Here is a 19436-nt window from a genome sequence, read left to right on the forward strand (position 1 = left end):
GACCGACCGTTGTTTATAGGTGCGTTTGTAAGGTAAGGTGTGTGTTTCATATCGGTGCGGTCCGAGGAGTTGCTTGGGTCGCTTCACAAGCGAGGTCAGGGAATCTGGCAGCATCGGCTATGGGCTTCCATATCGACACAAATGTTGCGCACATCTGACAGAGAAAGTAGGTGAATAAAAAAGCTGTGGTGGGATATGAGAATATCTACGCCCGGATTTTGCTGTTTATTAATCTTTGGTGCAGCACGTCTCAGTGCGCTTCCCCGTACCGTACGTATAATTTGCACCTGGCTCTTGTAGAGCGTGTGGATATGCATTTTGAGCTCCTGTAAATGGTAAGTTTGATTACTTAACTAATTTCCCTAGGTCAGCCCTCAATGCTGGTCTGGAAAACGGGGGGGGGGGGGGGGGGGTCCAGAACAAATAAACAAGTGGTCAGTCGAATTTGGCGGGGAATTCTCACATGCACTGAAATACTTTTTAAATAAGAGTTGGGTAGTGAAAGAGATTGAGGATTGTCCATGACATCTTTAAATGAAATACAGAAAACTGTTGACATGCACCCAGTTGAAGTTGAGGAAATGCCCACACTCCTTTAATCTCTATGGTATTGGGTAAATCAATAGTTAGGTCAATAATAAATGTGTTCTGTAGTTAATATTCTTAGCCTATGATGTGTGTGATATTGTTTATATCTGCAGCTATAAAAATTGATTCAAAGAGCTTGTGTTAGACCTATTCCATGTGAGGAAAAGATTGAATGTGGCAAAGGCTACTACCTATCAGTCTTAATCCAGCTTCCTTCTAAGGCAAATTGCATGTGATGCATTTGTATCAAAGGTCACAACTCCCTAGCTTGTATTTCCTTTTCCTTGCCTAGTTAACTAATCTTACAAATGGTTTTTTATCAAGGTGATGCAGAATTCCAAGTGTTCTCAAGTGACTTTCAGTGCTGTTCCACTGCTGTTAGTAGTTACTATTGCTGTCTTTTTTGGCAGCAACACTTGTTATCATTTTGAATTGTCATGTAATGGTAACTTTGTTTTCAGCACCATGCCATCCAGCCATTTTGTGTGAAGCTGTGGATCTTTTGAGCCCACAACCCAGAATGGCTTCAATGGAAGAGAGAGGAAGAAAGCCTGTTATCACCTGTAAGTTAACTTGTTCTAATGTTTTGTAGTGTTGACATGGTAAGTAAGCTTTTCATTTGTAGTTCCACATCTTTTTGTTCCTGTCATTACATCATGCTTCCTGAGTAGCCAAATATACTTAACATTAGAGCATTTGTGCAGACTGGCAGCAGGTAGCTGTATTGATTCCATGGCAAAGAGAGATGCACTAGAATTATCCTTATGGCATTCTTATAAGGTTCACCAAGGATGTGTGGCATCATCATTATTAAGATGCTCTGAAGTCAAAGTGTACTATTATGCTCCAGCCTCAGGACCCAACTCAGCTGTGACATATTAGTGTCTTTGCTCATTAGATACATGCTCATACCAAGAGCACTCCAGCCTATCAGCATGTGCATATGCACAAATGCACAAGCATGCAGACTGCTTAGCACATGCATACACACATTCACGCACCACCTACCTTGTCCACATGTGCACACGCCTATGCTCACCATTCCCAAGACACACATAGAGATGTTTGAGACCCTGAATCCAGTCACTGACAACCTCAGCAAACACCAGCCAGTGCAGTGTTCCACCTTGCATAACAACTGGCCTGTCCACAGACGCAGGCCAGTGTGGTGGTCCACCCCGCATAACAGCTGCCTTGTTCGCAGACGCCGGCGAGCCACAGGTGTTCCGGCTGCTGCAGAACAGCCTGGTGCATGGCCTGCCACAGGAGGAGGTGGAGTGGCGGCGCAGCTACGGCCGGCCGCCGCGCCACGTCACCCTGGAGGCCACCTTCGAGCCGTGCTCAGAGGCTACGCTCACCGACGACATGAGCACCCTGGTGCGCCGGCCTTGCCTGCACACATTCTGGACCGACTGCCCGGTGAGCTTTCTCCGGCATGCTGCCTGCTGTACCATGTGGTCGGGACATTTGTGCTTTTTCAACCTTCTAATTAACACCGTGTGTTAGGATGCAGCTGTAATCAGCAAAACTGCTACAGTAATTTTAGTCAACAACATGCTTATATATCAGCACACCTAATATCAGAACAGCTTCAAAAAGAACTTTCCAGCCTGCTGTGCTTTGTCCAGGCATCACTACAAATGATTTGCCACCAGTTCATATGTGAGACTTATGTGCTCATCTAACTGCATAACCTACCTAGACTTAACTGCAGTGGATGATTCTTTATGTTTAAGGTTTATTCTGAGCTTCTTATTGGATGGATTTCTAAAATTACCATCCCACCAAGCTGTGGTTGTTTTGTAAGCCTTGGCGCCACCATCCGGTCGTGAAATCTCGGGGCAATGCCAGAGTTTCGTCATGAAACCGTAACGTTCCGCAACGTTGTTTTTTTTGTTTTTCAAAAACTCAATTGCATCCTGCGATTCACTCCAATCTCCCCGGGTAAATCGTTACACTAATATTTGGTGTGTTCCTGTGCCTCACACTGTCTCAGCTCGTCTGTGCGTTGGGTGACGGGAGCGGACGTCGCGTATCAGCACGCCTGCCGACTGACAACTGGCTGGTCCTCAGGATAACGAGACGTACAAGTCGTCGACCCGGGACTCGCTGCAGTCGTGGTTAGCCATGCTGCGGCAACACAACGTGGTCGACTGGCTGGTGGTGGTGGTGGAGGCAGCGGACGCGCGCAGCAAGGCCAACAAGCTGCTGCCCCGCTCTTCGGTGCTGGATAAGGTCAAGGCCGACATCAACAGCAAGCACGGCGACAGGTGAGGGCCGGGCGGACGCGAGACGCGCGAGAGACGGGCTTACGGGTCAGACTGGGGAGCAGGTGGAGGGAAGAGCACGGAAGGATGGACTGACGAGAAAAGACGGGAGGTAGGACACAAGAGACAGGTGTCACTCAACGGTAAAGGAGACTGGTAACGAAGCATATGACAGACAGGAGGTGGATGATTTACGGGGTCGATGAGGTGGATGGGATAGGACAGCACAGACAAGCGCTGGACGAGACAAAAACCAGATCACAAGGGTTTGTGTTCCCACCAGTGCTAAGAACGTACAGTGCGTTTGAAAGCATCGCCCCTCATCGCAACACTCTTCCACGCATGCCCGTTGACTGGCCGTACGCCATGCTTTCTTCCGGCCAGGTGCGTCACGCTCCTGGACCCATCCAAGACCGATGCTCGCTCCGCCGGCTCCCTGCACAACCTGCTGACGAAGCTGCGCCACTTCCTGCTGATCGGCTTCAACCGCGTGCTGGTGCGGTTCGAGGACGCCATGCGGAGCCAACGTGAGTGCCATCCCCATCCGCTCGGCCGCCCACTGGGGCCGCGGCCGCTCCCGGGCGTCAGGCAGCGCCTGGCAGTGCGCGTCCGCTGTGGGGACGTGCGTTGCCGCATGCCTCCGTTAGGCTGGTCGAAGACTTGAAGCGATTGGAATGCTACCGAAGTGACTGAAAGAATCTTGTGGACTCCTGCACTTCTTTGTCATTTTGCCTGCAGTTAACAGCGCGTGGAGCTCTGCTCGGTTGCGATTCACGCCAACCAGACTATAGTTATGCATCAACACGTGATATATGAATTTTGATTCAGCAGATGCTCACTGGATCATAAGTGAAAAGTTTATATTTGGCGATATCGGTTCAGAGTCTGATACGAAGATGTAGACGTTGTGGGTGGATGTGTCTGAATTGACGGCAGCTGCCTTTAGCTATGTTGCTCCGACAGCTCCGCGTGCTTTGAGCTCCCACGCCTCTGTGGCTCGTGACTAACAGCGGGCTACGGCCTCTTCCAGGTGAGAAACGGACCTCGTCCAACTGGAGCTTCGGCGCCTATTTCCCGCTGCAGGAGGAGCTGGCGTTCGTATTCCAGCAGCTGGGTCTCTGCGACGAGGCGCTGGTCCAGTATGACGAGCTGGACGCGCTCTTCACGCAGTTCATACTGAACTCCTGCGCCGGAGGTGCGTCCCCTCTGCGGGGCGAGCCACCCACCGGCTGACGCCTCACGCCGGGCGAGGCGACTGCGCCTCACGGAGCGGCTCCGGATCGGGACGACATCGGAAAGGCGGCGTCAGACGCGCGCCCGTTGCCGAGAGGTTACAGACCACATCCCCATGCATGCCCCATCGCTACATTGACTAATAGCAGATCAGGATGGGTGATGGGAGGTGGGCCCTCTTAGCCATGTCTATCGTTTGTGTCTGTTTGCCACAGACGTGCCGCCGGCTGGAGGCTGTGGCTCTCAGTGACGCATGTCATGCGCACTTGTGCGCCGCAGCCACGGGGCACTGGCTGCCTGTCCGGGCCGCATGTGCCGCTTGCGTCTGTGCACCACAACGAGCACCCTTGACGGCTGCTCCAACCGTGCGTCACGTGCCCCTGTACGCCGCAGAGACGCCCCGCTGGCTGGAGGCGTTCTCGCAGCCGGTGACGGAGTGGCACGGCCTGTCCGTCCCGGCCAGCTGCTCGGACGCCGTGCGAGACGCCATCCGCAACCAGAGCGTCTCCCTCCTGGCCTTCCGGTACGTGACCGCCAGCTACCGGGGAGAGCGAGGGCCCGGGTGGGGACGCTCGCTGGGCTTTAGAATAACGGCGGGGCAGGTAACAAGCTAGGCGGCTCCGGCAGTCTGCGGTGTTATGGTGGCGCTGGGTTATGAAGTGTGCTCAGCATTGACCATTCGGTGTTAAGGGCTTGGTGCCGCCGCTCGTCGGTCCCGTTCTGACCGCTGTATCAGTGAGAGCGGCCCGCGGCCACGGCCGGGCGCTGCGTACAGTCGTCCCGCTGCCACTCATAAACATCTGCCCGGCCGTCGCCCGTAATGGCCTTATGATCTGTGGCTGGTTATCATGATTTGAGACCGTATGATTCCTAAGGTTTCGGTGTAAAGTCATCAAGTTCTTCATTGGCATGCTCTCATAATGATTGATCGATCTTTGAGTCCGTGGCTTTGCTGCTTCATGTTGTGTTCTGTTCTACATTGGTGTTTTTCACTTTCTTCGCCTCTCTTCCCTGTGGCGTGACGCTTAGAGCACTCGAACTCGAGCGATGCGGTCCTCTCTCCAGCCGCGCGCGTCCGGGGGCCGCGTCCCGCCGGTCAGCGCTGTCCCGGTGTGGCCACTACGACAGTCTGTCGCCCGGCAGGAACTACCTGTACGCGCGCCAGTGCGTGCTGCTGCAGGCGCTGGACCGCACTGCCGAGATTGCCCAGCGCACGCTCAACTTCCTCTTCAACACCATCAACGAGCTGCGCCTGATGCAGCTGGAGATACAGCCAGGTGAGCCACGGCCTCGGGCCGCTGGTGCTCCGGCAAGCTGGGCCCCTACGCTGGGTGCTGGAGGGGGGCCCGCTGATGACATTGCAGACTCGCAGCAGCCTCTGCTGACCTCTCAAGCTGCTCGCGCTGGTTATTTGTCAGTGGTGTGTCATCGCTTGCGGCCCGAGCTGAGCCTGCGCGCCGGCAGGTGGGCTGGCCTGCTGGGCGTTCGGCACCTGCATGAACGTGCTGGACATCTGCAGCGAGATCCCGGCGGACACGGCGGCCCAGGAGGCCGTCGGCGTCTACACCGCCAGCCTGTATGACCAGGCTCGGCTCAAGGTACAGGACGGTGGACCCGATGGCAGGTCGCGGCGCGCCCCCTGACAATGAGTATAGCAGTGGCCTTGTGTTCGCTTTGTGTCTGGGTGATCTGCCGGCCGAAGACAAAATGCCCCAACCGCCATTTTTTTTCTTTGGAGATTTAGCTATTGCCGTTCGATGTACCTCGATCAACTGCATCTTGCGATGTCAAGTCAAAACTTTGGGAAACAGCTGCGTTCAAAAGCTGTTGTAGTTTCTTCTTAAGCAAATTTTGGTTAATGTGCAGAAACGTAAAAAACCTGAACAATTTACCTGATGTCACTGAGGCCTTTTTGCCACTGAACGGCAGAAATACGTTCCCGAGGATATTCAAAGTCCGGTAACCCGTGCCATGTGGCTGGGGTGGTCTCCGTTGCCGCCGCTGGCTGCTGATGCGCTGGAGTGGCAGCGGTCTCGGTCACCACCAACGTGTGCCCTGGTGTTCGCCGCCACTGTTCGCCGAGCCAGCGCACTGTGGCCTGCCGGCAGCTGTACGGTCTGGGCGAGCTGTGCGGTCTGCTGCCGGGCGAGCGCTCGTCCTCGGCCCAGCTGCACCTGATGGTCACCCTGTCGGCCGGCATGGGCGACTCGCCAGCCGCTGACAAGCTCAAGGACGCTCTGTCCAGTCACGACGCCTTCCAGAACTGCTACCTGGTCAGTGGCGGCTTCGCCCCGCGGGAAGGACCCGCCTCGGCGGCCGCACGGATTTCGGCGACGGTCATTCGTAAGGTGGAGCTGTACTGAGTTCGGTGCGTGCACGATTGTCGGCCGCGCAAAACAAAAAAGAAAAACAGGCGCGTTGCTCATTTTTCTAAGGAATCTGTCATGAATCTGAAATTCGCCGTCGCGCGTCCTTCACATAGACATAGACAGTGCCACCCCACTGCTGAACGTGTCGGGGATATGGCGGCGCCGCTGAGCGCTGCGCTGGGCTGGCGGCAGGAGCTGTCGGAGCTGGCGATGGGCACGTACAAGCACATGGGCCGGCTGCGCTCGGCGCGGCTGGTGGGCCGCCAGCTGGCCACGTTCCACCTGCGTCTGGGCCAGGCGGCGCACGCCGCCTCCCTGCTAACGGACGCGCTCAAGACGTACCAGGAGGAGGGCTGGGGTCAGCTGACCGCCCAGCTGCTGCTCCAGCTGGCACAGTGCTACCAGATCATGGACGACCACCAGAGGTAAGCGCCAGCGCTGCTGCCAGATCACGCACGGGCGTGGGAGGGAAGATACTGAATGCTGATACGTGGCAGCCTCTATCGTTCCATGCAGCCGGCGCGCTGCTGGTGAGCGTGGCGCGCATCCGCCGTCCGGCGCCCTGTGACAGCTGCTGACCGGCTCGTTTCAGGTACACCCAGACGTGCGCCATGATCGCAGGGAGGGAGGATGTCGCCCAGGAGGCGAGGCTGCAGTACGCCAAGCAGCTGGTGGATATAGCCTCTACCAAACAAACCCGTACGTTTCAGTCCGGTTGATCTTCACTTTTTCTTGCTCAGTCGCTTCCTATGCCACACACCGGGTTTCGGAATTTGACGCACTCATCTTACCTTGTACGCGTCCAAAGGATTTAGCGAGTGGAACAGCATCTCGTTTTCAAGATTTTCACTTCTGCAAGCATTCCTGTTAAAGCTTAACAAAGGTTGACAGTCTTTTAAATGTGCCCTTTTCAATTCTCAGGGCTTGTGTGACTCCAGCACCGTGCTCCCGCATGACACGTCGAACGGATATCCGCGTTGTATTTGGCCTGTTGTCGATTGTTGGTTTAGCTACCCGAAGCATTTCTACGTGATGCTAGTTGCTAACATACGCATTGCCAACAAAGATGTAAATGAAAGCATGTCCTATATAGGAAAGGTGTGGACAATCGTTTTATCTGATATAGATATTGTGTGCTTGAAATGTCATTTTATGGTGTTGGTTTATAGTTGCCAGGGTATGCTGTGCTGGTATAAAATATGCGGTATATTTCTGTGGCACGTTTGCTATTCGATAGCCTCTATTGACTGGTGTATTATCATAACCTTGATCCTTTAATGTCAAATCCCAAGTAAGTTCTTAGTAAGGCTGTGATAATTATCAATTAATAAAATGTCTGATTTTTTCGTACGTTTTTCACGTTGATGCTGCACGCAATTTGAAAAAGTTTCCACCTCACCATATGGCCGCGTATGCCGTTTTAAACTGTTGCAGTAACTCAATAGCGTGTCATTAGCTGCATCAATGAGCTGATATGTGGAACATCTCCTATGATCAGCGTGTGTTCCCTGAACGCCACGTGCGCCGCGACTGACGGGGCGTGCTCTGCCGCGCCAGGTGTGGTGACCTCCGGCGATGACCTGCTGCTGGTGCGGGCGGTGCGGCTGTCGGAGCCCGACCGGGAGCCGTTCCCCGGCGCCCGGGTCGAGGTCGTGCTGGACGTGAGTGACGCTGGCGGGTGGCACTGAAGGGGGGGGGGGGGGGGCACCACGGCGTCCGCTGCAGCCACTTAGTGATAAGGAAATGGACAGCTGGGGCGACTGTCGGCTCAACGGACGTCGCGGACGCCCCCGCCCCCTTCCCCTCCCCTCCTCCTTCGAGACCGGTGTTGCCAGATCACGTGTTTCCGATCTGAAGCGTGTATTAATCTGAACAAGGACTGTCTGCGGGACATGTCGGGCCTAGTGTCAGCATCCATGGCTTTCCATTTAAACCAATTAATTGGATGCAGGCTTGAGGCCCCAGACTTAAGTTACTTCATTATGCTTGCGGTCCTAGTTATATGCATGACAGCCCAGACGCCAATTGGATTAGTTTAGATATACGGTGGGTGAGCGCAATCAGACAGCATACGTGACTGTGTTTGTAATGCCGCGTGACCTGAGTCTACTACGCGGGCTGTGTAATAATGCCGTGTTTGGTAAGGCCGCTGTGTTTGTGCGAATGTACACGTTTGTGCACCGTGGACGGGTGGTGTACACGCGTGCGTACGTGCGTGCGTGCGTGCGTGCGTGCGTGCGTGCGTGCGTGCGCGTCACCTGACGGCCGCCGGCTGCAGGTGGAGAGCCGCCTGCCGGTGCCGCTGCGGCTGCAGTCGTGCCACGCCGACGTCCAGCTGGCCGAGCCGCCCGAGCAGCTGAGCAGGAACACCAGCTCGGCCAGCACGTCCAGCTCCGGGTCAGTGTCGGCGCCCCGCACGCCGGCCAGCGCTGACCGCCTGGGGCTGCGGTCAGCCAGCGCCGCCTGCACCAGACGCCAGCCGTGCGAGTTGCTGGCGTCGGCAGTCCATAGCATGTTGGAGACCGTTCGAGAACTTTTAATGCATCGCGTGGTGTGCATTGTTTTGATTATGACGCTCTGAACATATTCTGCTGTTAGTGTCGTGTCGGACGAATGTTGCAATGTGCCATTGGCTAGCGAAAAGAAACTTGTATGCATGCAAGTGCCTATATAAAGTATGTAATATTTAAAGATGCTTGCTCAACTAACGGATTTTAACTGCTTACCTGGCAAGATTTTGTCGTCTGTAGAATGGTTGTCCGCACCGATATCCGTGAAGGGCGTCCTTTGAAAGATCTGTAGACGTCACATTAGTGGTAGGTTTTATGGGTCAAAATGCGTGCCCCAATGAGGCGTCCTTAAGCCTGAAATCGGGAAAGTCAGCGTCACGGACATTGTGAAAACATTCGGCTTGAAACGTTCACCACGTGGGAAGAAGGTGACAAGGGTCAAAAGCGCTGTAGCATGCAACGCTCGTGTGGTAATATAGCGTAGCTAAAGCGAAAATGCTGCGTAGGAGCACTGAATGGAAGCCATTATCGCCTTGAAAGATAACAGGAGAAAAAAAAACGCTTGGAACGTACAGCTGAGTAAGCAGCTATATGCTGCCAGGACAATTTGCGACACCCTCGATGTTCGCACACGTGAAGGTCTGAAAATACGTCACGGATTCAAAATTTCCGTATAAGGCGTGACGCTAGGGCCACAGCGTGCAGCACGAGTCTGTTTCGTGCGTGCATCTCTGCCGTCCACCGGAGCGGTGTGTCACGTGTCTGTCGCGCCGTCCAGGTCTTCGCCGTGACGCGGTGTGCGACCTCGTCTGACCTGTCCAGGTCATCCCTCCGTGACCCGGTGTGTGACCTCATCTGACCTGTCCAGGTCATCCCTCCGTGACGCGGTGCATGACCTCGCCTGACCTGTCCAGGTCATCTTGTCATGACGCAGTGTGTGACCTCGTATGGCCTGTCCGGGTCATCCCTCCGTGACGCGGTGGGTGACCTCGTCTGACCTGTCCAGATCATCTTGTCATGACTCAGTGTGTGACCTCGCCTGACCTGTCCAGGTCATCTTGTCATGACTCGGTGTGTTACCTCGTCTGACCTGTCCAGGTCATCCCTCCGTGACGCGATCCATGACCTCGTCTGACCTGTCCAGGTCATCCCTCCGTGACGCGGTGCAGGACCTCGCCGGACCTGTCCTGGTCATCTTGTCGTGACGCGGTGTGTGACCTCATCTGTCCCGTCCAGGTCATCCCGCCGTGACACCGGCCAGCGGCCCGACTCACCTGCCGCCCTGCTAGGGCCGGCCGACGACCGGCTCCAGCTGGAGGAGAACATCGAGTACAAACAGGACAAGAGTCTCAGCGCCGCCACGCTCATCTGCCGCAACATGCTCCGGGTGCTGAGGTGGGCCATGCGTGCGCCGGCGGCGGCCTCATCACGTTCGTATGTTATCCTGGGTGAGCTCGCACCGTCCCGTGGCAGGTGCGACGTGTGTGACACTGCAGCCGCCTGTCCGTCACACTGCACTGACGTCTCCATTCGGCATGCCATCCACTCCATAGTTACCCGAATGAGCAATTGTCTAAAATGGCTACTCACTCGTCATATTTGCTCTTCGCTTTGCTATGTGAGTTCCTTCCAGCGCCATTCTCGTGGTGTCAGTAAAAAAATACTCGGGCGAGCCGTGGTCTCGTGGTCAGGGTGTGCACGTGGGTCCGCCCGGCTGCGCAGACGCTGGAGGGTTACGTGAGCCCGCCCAGCGGACGCTCCTGGACAGACGGAAGATGGGTGGTTACGTGAGCCCTCTGAGCAGACGCTCCTGGGCAGACGGGAGCACGTCAGAGGAGCCCGCTCGGCCGTGTGACTGGGGACCGGACGGATTGTGTGCCCGGCAGACGCAAGGACAGCCAGCCGAGCGTAGGCCGCCGCGGCCAGCTGCCGGCCGGCGCGTTCGACGTGAGCCTGGAGCAGCGGGACGTCACCCTCCAGCCGGGCACCAACCGGCTGACGCTGGCCGGGCAGGTGAGAGCCGGGCCGCCGCTCGGAGGATTGCACCGTCCGGGAGGCCGCCGCTCAGAGTGCTGCACCGTCCGGGAGGCCGCCGCTCAGGCGCTGGCGCTGCTGGCAGCAGGCGCTGCTGATCTCGCTGCCGCGATGATCGGCCCGTGACGTCACTCGACGCCCTGCGGCCGGCGGTGTCACCGGCTGTGTGGCCGGTGTTGTGGCCGACCATATGGCCGGCTGTATGGCTGGTGTTGTGGCCGGCCGTGTGGCCGGCTATGTGGCCGGCGGTGTGGCCGGTATTGTGACCGGCTGTATGGCTGGTGTTGTGGCCGGCGGTGTGGCCGGCGGTGTGGCCGGTGTTGTGGCCGACCATATGGCCGGCTGTATGGCTGGTGTTGTGGCCGGCCGTGTGGCCGGCCGTGTGGCCGGTGTTGTGGCCGGCCATGTGGCGACCTGCCGTCGGAGCGTGCTGTAACGCCGGCCGGACGCCGCCCCCAGATGGAGAGCCCGGGCTCGTTCGTGGTGCAGCACCTGCAGTTCCGCTGCACTTCCCTCGACCTGATGGTGGAGCTGGATCGCGCGCTCCGGTTCACCGTCAAGTCGTCGCCGCACAAGGTCGGGTCATGCTTCCTGGTAGCTGGCTGTTCGGCGGCCGCCCTAGTTACCGCTCCTCTATTTATGTAATATTTGTACATAAGTTAGAGTCCGAGGGATGACATGGAGGAAAATGATAGACGAGGAAGGCTGGACCCAACCGGGACCGGTCTAAAAGTTTCTGCGAGCTGGTTTAGACATATCCCATTGATGTAAACAGGCTGCCACCATGTCTTGAGTGCGTTGGGGGAGGGGCGGGGGCAGCATCAGATCTGCATGCTCTTCAGACATTTCTCAGCTTGTAAGACTGCATCAGAATGTGCACTCATTGTCTTGCAGACTCAATGCGACTAGAAGCCAAACCGTTAACTTGAGCCCGGAGAAGGGGAGCTGACGGGAGCTACGAACCCGGTTGGCCTCCTTACCACGTCAGTTGTTACCGCGAGCTGTCGTTTGAGGGGCTGAGCTGTATTGCTGCGCTGCCCGTCCACCTGCCGCTGGCGCCACCTGTCGGCGCCGTCTGTTGGCGCTCTGACGCACCTCCCACGCACGGGACGCGCCGACACGCTCCTCCCCGCACGGGGCGCCGGCAGGTGTCGCTGAACAAGGCCGAGCCCGACCTGCTGGCCGGAACCGTGCAGCAGATGACCGTGGCCGTGGCGTGCGGCAGCGAGCCCATGACCCAGGTGAGCAATGCCGGCTGGGTCACGTGTCCCACCTGGCGTAGCTGGACGGACGGCCGTCGGGACGTGTTTGGGGCCACTGTCCGCCGTCAGAAATGTTGCCATTGGCTGGTTGAGAGTTTGCGTTTACTTTTACGTACACAGGATAGGTTAGCCGACTGACGCATGCTCCCAGTTCTCAGAAAGCTGTACCTCGTGCGGAGTAGGACGCATATTTTGTCTACGGGTGCTGTTGTCTCCATGCGTTAAAGTGAGGGCGACCCTCAGCGGTATATTTCTTCGACCAGTGGTCGGGCACCCGCTGTCCCCACGCGACGGTGCTGCCCGTGTGTGTGGGCTGACCGGGGCTGGGTCACCAGGCGAGCCGGCTGCGGCTGCAGTGCTCCCGCGGCCTGACCGTGCGCCGCTCGGACACTACGGCCGACCAGTGGGTGGAGCAGCTGGAGCTGCCGCTGCCGCCGCTGGCCGCCTTCCAGACCGTCACGCTGCCTGTGTCGGTGCTCTCCCAGCTGGCGCACGTCAAGGACGGCGTCAGTCTGCTGCACAAGGTCAGCAGACGGCGGCGGCGCACCGCCCGCACGCGGATCCGCTGCGAGATCTCGCAATGAATGATGATGCCCCGTCGTGAGGTGGTGCGGGAGATACTGGGATCTTTTGTCGAAACGTGCACTTTTTATAACAAAAGGACAGCGTGAAACGTGATGTGGATGCTGATGTGGTTTTCAGGTGAACATCTTCTGTCCCTGGAGTTCGCTACCGGTGGAAGCGGAGCTCTACTTCCTGCTGCCCTTCTCCGTCAATTTCAGGCTGCACACGGCCCAAGTCAGGAAGTTTGTTCAGGTGAGATGCCTGGCCAAGCAGGCGCCTTCCTACCCGCAGTGTATGTGCGTGATAGCCGCCTTCGGCCGCCAACGCCGCGCGAACGGTGAAGGGCGCTTGGTGGGCCGGCGGCCGCGGATCGGCCGGAGGCTGCTGACTTCTGGCCGCGACGACCGCATAGTACCAGCGCCCGGCAGTCGGGGACAGACTGGGAATTAGGGTAGGAACTTACGCACTGCAGAAAGGTCTCCCAGTTGTCCGATGGCCCCTGTCTGTTCACGGATCATGTTTGCACCGCTTGGGATATCAAGAACTGGGGCTATCTAGTTTTGCCGTCCTGCGTCGTATTTTTTTGTTCGGTTTCACTCATAGGGTGCTGTGAGCGCTGTGTAGAGTGATCCGCCGATGGCGGGCTTTGATCGGTGGCTGGGTGGGCCAGCACGGTGACCGCTGACCTGACCCGAGCCGCCGCCGCCACCGCCGCCGCCAGGTGATGATGCACGGCCTGAACACGACGGCGTTCGAGCTGACGCAGCCGAGCGCTGTCGTCATCAACGACGCCCCAGTCACGCTCACCTCCCTCAACGCCAACGCGGAGAGCGTGGTGAGTTACACCCGCTTCCGGAGGATTGTGGGGCGCAGACATATTTCCGCTGCATTTTCAGTACACTTTTATCCCACGCAGCAATTTTTCAACAGCCGTCAATAGCCGCAATCATTATTTTAATAGCCGTCCGTCCGTCCGTCCGTCTGTCCGTCCGGATAGGTCAGTGGGTTAGAGCGAGCGTTCCGATCCACCCACCCTGGTTGAGTTGGGATGGTTTAAGGTATTCGCTGTTTGCCCTTGACTGCTGCTGCCACTGACCGCAGTCAGTGGCAGCAGCAGTACTAGTGCTAGTGCAGCAGTACAGCAGTGCTTAGTGCTTAGGATTTTGTGACGCCATAGGGCAATGCGAACCTTACCAAACATTGCGGTACGTTAAACTTATAATTGTGTATATAATAAACATCATATTCTGCCGTTGACCCGACATTTCACGATTGGATGATGGCCAGGGCTCGCGCAACGAGCACTGCTTAGTGTGCCTCGCATCCCAAAAATATTTCCATTCAAAACGTTCGAACCGAGTCTTTAAACATGGACATTTTTGAGCATAGACATATCATACGGTAATGTGCTGGTGAGGGCTGCTTGCAACCGGCTGACGTCGAAATCTCGAGCAGGTGAAACCGGCCGAATAGAACCAAGCGTCTAACTGGGTCACATCACACAAAGCCCCCTATGTCACCAATCCAGGTCTTCCGCGGCAGATGGAGCGGCTTGATGCGGTGTGACATTGAGCGACCGGTGTATGCTGCAGGTAGTGTGTAGTGACCGGAGCGTCTCCTACCTCTGGGAGATGGAGCGGCTGTGTGTGGTGTGAGGCTGAGCGACCGGTGTCTGCTGCAGGTGGTGTGCAGTGACCGGAGCGTCTCCTACCTCTGGGAGATTGAGCGGCTGTGTGTGGTGTGAGGCTGAGTGACCGGTGTCCGCTGCAGGTGGTGTGCAGTGACCGGAGCGTCTCCTACCTCTGGGAGATTGAGCGGCTGTGTGTGGTGTGAGGCTGAGCGGCCGGTGTCTGCTGCAGATGGTGTGCAGTGACCGTAGCGTCTCCTACCTCTGAGAGGTGGAGCGGCTGGGTGTGGTGTGAGGCTGAGCGACCGGTGTCTGCTGCAGGTGGTGTGCAGTGACCGGAGCGTCTCCTACCTCTGGGAGATGGGCCTGGACGAGGCCACGCCGCCCGTTCGCGCCCAGTTCTGCGTCGACTACCGCGCCGTGGACGCCGACTCCAAGCAGCGCTTCAAGTTCGACTTCACCGTCGCCGACTACAGGGTCAGTCGGCGCCGGCACGAGCTGGCGGCCTGCGGTCGAGCCGAGGGGCTTCTGGGCGCGGCCCCGGTGATCTCTGCGGCTCCGGCGCGCGGCGTCCAGACAGTCCGTACCACCCGTGCGGCCGGCGACAGCGCGGTGGCAGCGTTCCAATATTCGGCCCCTTGGATGGCATGGATGTCGATATTTTTCATGCTATTACACCCCGGATTGGGGCTCAGAGCCTGTCGCCTCTGCCCTTGCTCAAAATCGGCCAATCAGCATCGAACGAGGCTGCTGTTAGCCCAGTATCCAAGCGCCTCAAGCTTGACAAATGGTCTGGACAGGTCAGATGTCCGGGTCCGGGGTCAAAGGGCGACGGATTAGCGCCTGCCAATGGCGTGCGGGGTCGCCGGAGAGCCAAGATTCTGGTATGGTGAGTTTGTATTTACATCCTGCACAACATACGAGATGAATTTTGGAACGCTGGCGTGATGGGCCGCCCTCCGAGTGGTTCTGGCTCGGGGCTGTTGAGCGAGACGGACGAGGCTGCGCAGGGCTCAGCCTGAGATAGGACCGACAGCTCGTTTGAAAAGGATGTAGAAACAGGTCAATGTGTGGTCAAAGGTTGAATGTACGTATATGTTCATGTAACGCTGCGAATCCCGTGATCAACGCAACAGTAAGTATTTTGTATGTAAATGGTTCGCTGCTTTGGCTGGGTTCGTGCGTCGTCGGAGAATTAAACTAATCTGTCGTCACCCTCATTGGATCGGTACAGTCCTGTGCTATCTTCTAGACACTGGTGTCATGGGCACTGCAGTGCTCAATGCAAACTGTGCAAAAAGCACCCTAGAATGCCAGCTGAAATTACCAGACGCTGCTGTCCTCTTCCTGACGTAGCTTGCTGTTGGTTAGACTATGGGGACGTTTGGGTCTGCTCGGAGCTGTCGTTCGTTGATGGCAGCTGACGGCTGGCGCGCGCCCGTGCCGCAGACGCTGTTCAGCGTGACGTGCCGTATGGAGCCGCTGAAGGGGGCCGAGTTCTGCCGGTCCGGCTCCATCTGCCAGCTGCACGTGACCGTGACGCAGGAGGACAGCTGCGCCGACCTGCGCGCCGTCATGTACGAGGTGCTGGCCGACCAGAACATGTGGGCCGTCTGCGGACGCAGCTCAGGTCAGTGGGCTGCCCGCGCTGTGTCGTGACCTGGTGTGACCTAGACAGCCCCGGCCGGGAGCTTGTGAAATACATGCGAGGCTGGTGTGCGCGCCTGTCATGGATTCGAGCGTTCGCACCTGTGTTGTGATTTGTTTGACGTCGGTGCACTGGAAAAGGTGTGCTAACATTACTTTGAGGTGGACACTTGATTTGGCGCATTCGTGACCTTGCATCACTGTAAGAAGGAAGTTCTACCAATCATTTGGATGCGTAATGTGAGTGAACTTGAGCACTACCTTAATGCACTCCGCGTAAAATGACTCTAACCCAGGACCTGTGAAGGTCCCCCCCCCTCCTCAAGTGATAGGAAAAGGCAGTCTTGACCTTTGACGGCTCGGCTTCCTGGACCAGGATTTTAAGGCATCTGGCCGCTGTCTGCCTATCCGAAGAGAAGGATCACACTGACAGACTGTGGATGACCAGTGACCCACGCCGCCTTGCTGCGCAGTCAGCGCCTCCTGTGTGGCCCACGCTCATCCTCTCTCCGTGACAGGCGTGCTGAACATGGGCCCGGACACGCGCCACTCGCTGCAGCTGGAGGTGATGCCGCTGACGGGCGGCTTCCTGCCGCTGCCGACCGTCCGGCTCAGCCGGTACATACCGGCCAACAAAGGTGCGCCCCCGCTGCCCGCCTGCCGACCAGGCCGGACGCCGAGTACGCAGCTGCTGCTGCTGCTGCTGCTGCTGTTCGCTCGAAATGTCTTAAAGTCCACCCGCTCTGGCTGTGTGACGATTGAAGTGAAGCTTGCCATTAGTTGATTGATAGAAATTAAATTGAAGCGGCGCCGCCACGGTTCCGGGCAGCGCTGCCACGGCTGTCCTGAGTGACGCTGTCGCCGCCTCCCGGGCTGATCTGGCCCGGTGTCTCCAGTCTGATCTGTCCTGCGTCCGTGCTCTGATCTTCCGCGGCGTCCCCGGTCTGATCTGCCCTGCGTCCGGGCTCTGGTCTTCCGCGGTGTCCCTGGTCTGATCTGCCCTGCGTCCGTGCCCTGATCTTCCGCGGCGTTCCTGCTCTGATCTTCCACGGTGTCCCTGGTCCGATCTGCTGCTGCGTCCCTGCTCTGACCTTCCGCGGTGTCCCTGGTCCGTTCCGCTGCTGCGTCCCTACTCTGATCTTCCACGGCGTCCCCGAGTTGCGTGCCCGCCGTGGGTCACGTCTCCCTACCATTATGTGACTCACCTTCCGTATAAACATATGACATGTGTGACACAGTAAATAACACATTCCATTACGTATGCAGTATGGCATGCATTAGCGTGCATACATATAGAATGTCTGACACCTGTCACACAGCAAGAGCAGGAATCTGTGCAGCGCATGAGGGCTGTGACATTGTGCCACATTGACACACATCTTGCAATATCTCGGGCTTAGGAACCGGTGCGTAAAATTTGGGTGAAGTGTGGCAGAAATACTGGAAAGTAAATTTGCAATTATTTTCTCACCTGCCAAAATTCACTGCGACGGCCCCGTGTTCGCGTTCTTAGTCCGTGACAAGCTCCAGAAAGTAACAGCTATCATCCACCCCTGCTGACGATAAATGTCCACTGCTTGGCTGGCTGTTTTGCATGCACTGTTTCGTGGCTGCAGTGCCGCTACCCCCCCCCCCCCCCCCCTCCATGGGTGATACAAAAACGACAGTACACCCCCATGGCGTGAGCGTGGATGCAGACGTCCGGGCCCCGCCCTGGTCCTCTACTAAGCGCGCCGCTGGCCCCGGTCTTGTGCTGGGTGCGGGCCGGCTTTGGTCCGCAGCTGTGTGCCACTCGGATTCAGCCGTTTTTTGCCGTCTTGTCGTTTTTTGTTGTTTTGTCGTTTTTTGTCGGTCGTCTGCGACGACCGCGCCCGTCTGCTGTGTGCCAGCCCTGACCGTGGCCGTCTGCTGTGTGTCACTCCTGACCGTTGCCGTCTGCTGTGTGTCACCCCTGACCGTGCTCGTCTGCTGTGTGTTGCCTCTGACCGTTGCCGTCTGCTGTGTGTCACCTCTGCCCGTGTCTGTCTGCCGTGTCCCCCCCCCCCCTGACCGTGTCCGTTTGCTGTGTGTTATCTCTGACCGTGTCCGTCTGCTGTGTGTCACCCCTGACCGCTGCCGTCTGCTGTGTGTCATCCCTGACCGTGCTCGCCTGCTGTGTGTTGCCTCTGACCGTGTCCGTCTGCTGTCCGTCACCTCCGACCGTGTCCGTCTGCTGTGCGTCACCTCTGACCGTGTCCGTCTGCTGTGTGTCATCTCTGATCGTGTCCGTCTCCTGTGTGTCACCTCTGACTGTGTCCGTCTGCTGTGTGTCACCTCTGATCGTGTCCGTCTCCTGTGTGTCACCTCTGACTGTAACCGTCTGCTGTGTCACCTCTGACCGTGTCCGTCTGCTGTGTGTCATCTCTGACCGTGTCCGTCTGCTGTGTGTCATCTCTGACCGTGTCCGTCTGCTGTGTCACCTCTGACCGTGTCCGTCTGCTGTGTCACCTCTGACTATGTCCGTCTGCTGTGTGTCATCTCTGACCGTGTCCGTCTGCTGTGTGTCACCTCTGACCGTGTCCGTCTGCTGTGTGTCACCTCTGACCTTGTCCGTCTGCTGTGTGTCACCTCTGACCGTGTCCGTCTCCTGTGTGTCACCTCTGACCGTGTCCGTCTCCTGTGTGCGGCAGAGCCGGCCAACCGCCTGCTGAACGCCGGGTCTGGTCTGCCGAGGCTGGAGCCGTTCGCGGTGGGCCAGGTGTACAGCGCCTCGCGCGGACAGCAGGTGCACGTGCTGGCGGCGACGGCGCCCGGTCCGGCCTCCTCCGCCACGGACAGCTCGCTGACCTAGAACAGCGACGGACGGGCTCCGTCCAGGGCGGCTGCTGTTGGAATCTGAGCCCCTCGGCAGCCTCAGGTGCTGGTTTGGGAGACCGGCCGGCTGGTTTGGGGGGCCGGCTCCGTCCAGGGCGGCTGCTGTTGGAATCTGAGCCCCTCGGCAGCCTCAGGTGCTGGTTTGGGAGACCGGCCGGCTGGTTTGGGGGGGGGGGGGGGGGCGGCTCCGTCCAGGGCGGCTGCTGTTGGAATCCGAGCCCCTCGGCAGCCTCAGGGGCTGGTTTGGGAGACCGGCCGGCTGGTTTGGGGGGGCCGGCTCCGTCCAAGGCGGCTGCTGTTGGAATCCGAGCCCCTCGGCAGCCTCAAGTGCTGGTTTGGGAGACCGGCCGGCTAGTTTGGGAGACCGGCTCCGTCCAGGGCGGCCGCTGTTGGAATCCGAGCCCCTCGGCAGCCTCAGGAGCTGGTTTGGGAGACAGGCGTCGGGAATCCTGTCATCATTCTGTTTAGTCTGGCTGGGAATC

The 19436-nt window shown here is 57.7% G+C and overlaps 2 protein-coding genes across 2 annotated transcripts in view; one reads left to right on the plus strand and one right to left on the minus strand.

Moving 5' to 3' along the window:
* The window catches only part of Hs2st (Heparan sulfate 2-O-sulfotransferase), an 87641-nt gene that overhangs the window by 29846 nt on the left and 38359 nt on the right, over nucleotides 1-19436 (minus strand).
* LOC119101771 (trafficking protein particle complex subunit 10) lies at nucleotides 196-19110 on the plus strand. The gene is made up of 25 exons (XM_037225194.1): nucleotides 196-335; nucleotides 1050-1151; nucleotides 1793-2007; nucleotides 2662-2858; nucleotides 3240-3382; nucleotides 3886-4050; nucleotides 4482-4611; nucleotides 5232-5365; nucleotides 5553-5686; nucleotides 6197-6361; nucleotides 6650-6882; nucleotides 7050-7156; nucleotides 8015-8118; nucleotides 8736-8854; nucleotides 10204-10362; nucleotides 10854-10980; nucleotides 11461-11577; nucleotides 12150-12242; nucleotides 12599-12787; nucleotides 12966-13079; nucleotides 13549-13662; nucleotides 14776-14931; nucleotides 15904-16084; nucleotides 16620-16739; nucleotides 18771-19110. Exons 2-25 carry the CDS (start codon nucleotides 1109-1111, stop codon nucleotides 18929-18931), a joined length of 3420 nt encoding a protein of 1139 aa, XP_037081089.1. The 5' UTR covers nucleotides 196-335; nucleotides 1050-1108; the 3' UTR covers nucleotides 18932-19110.

This window comes from Pollicipes pollicipes, unplaced genomic scaffold (genome assembly GCF_011947565.3).
Source record: "Pollicipes pollicipes isolate AB1234 unplaced genomic scaffold, Ppol_2.1 Scaffold_4881;HRSCAF=5763_pilon_pilon_pilon, whole genome shotgun sequence".
Classification (NCBI taxonomy): domain Eukaryota; kingdom Metazoa; phylum Arthropoda; class Thecostraca; order Pollicipedomorpha; family Pollicipedidae; genus Pollicipes; species Pollicipes pollicipes.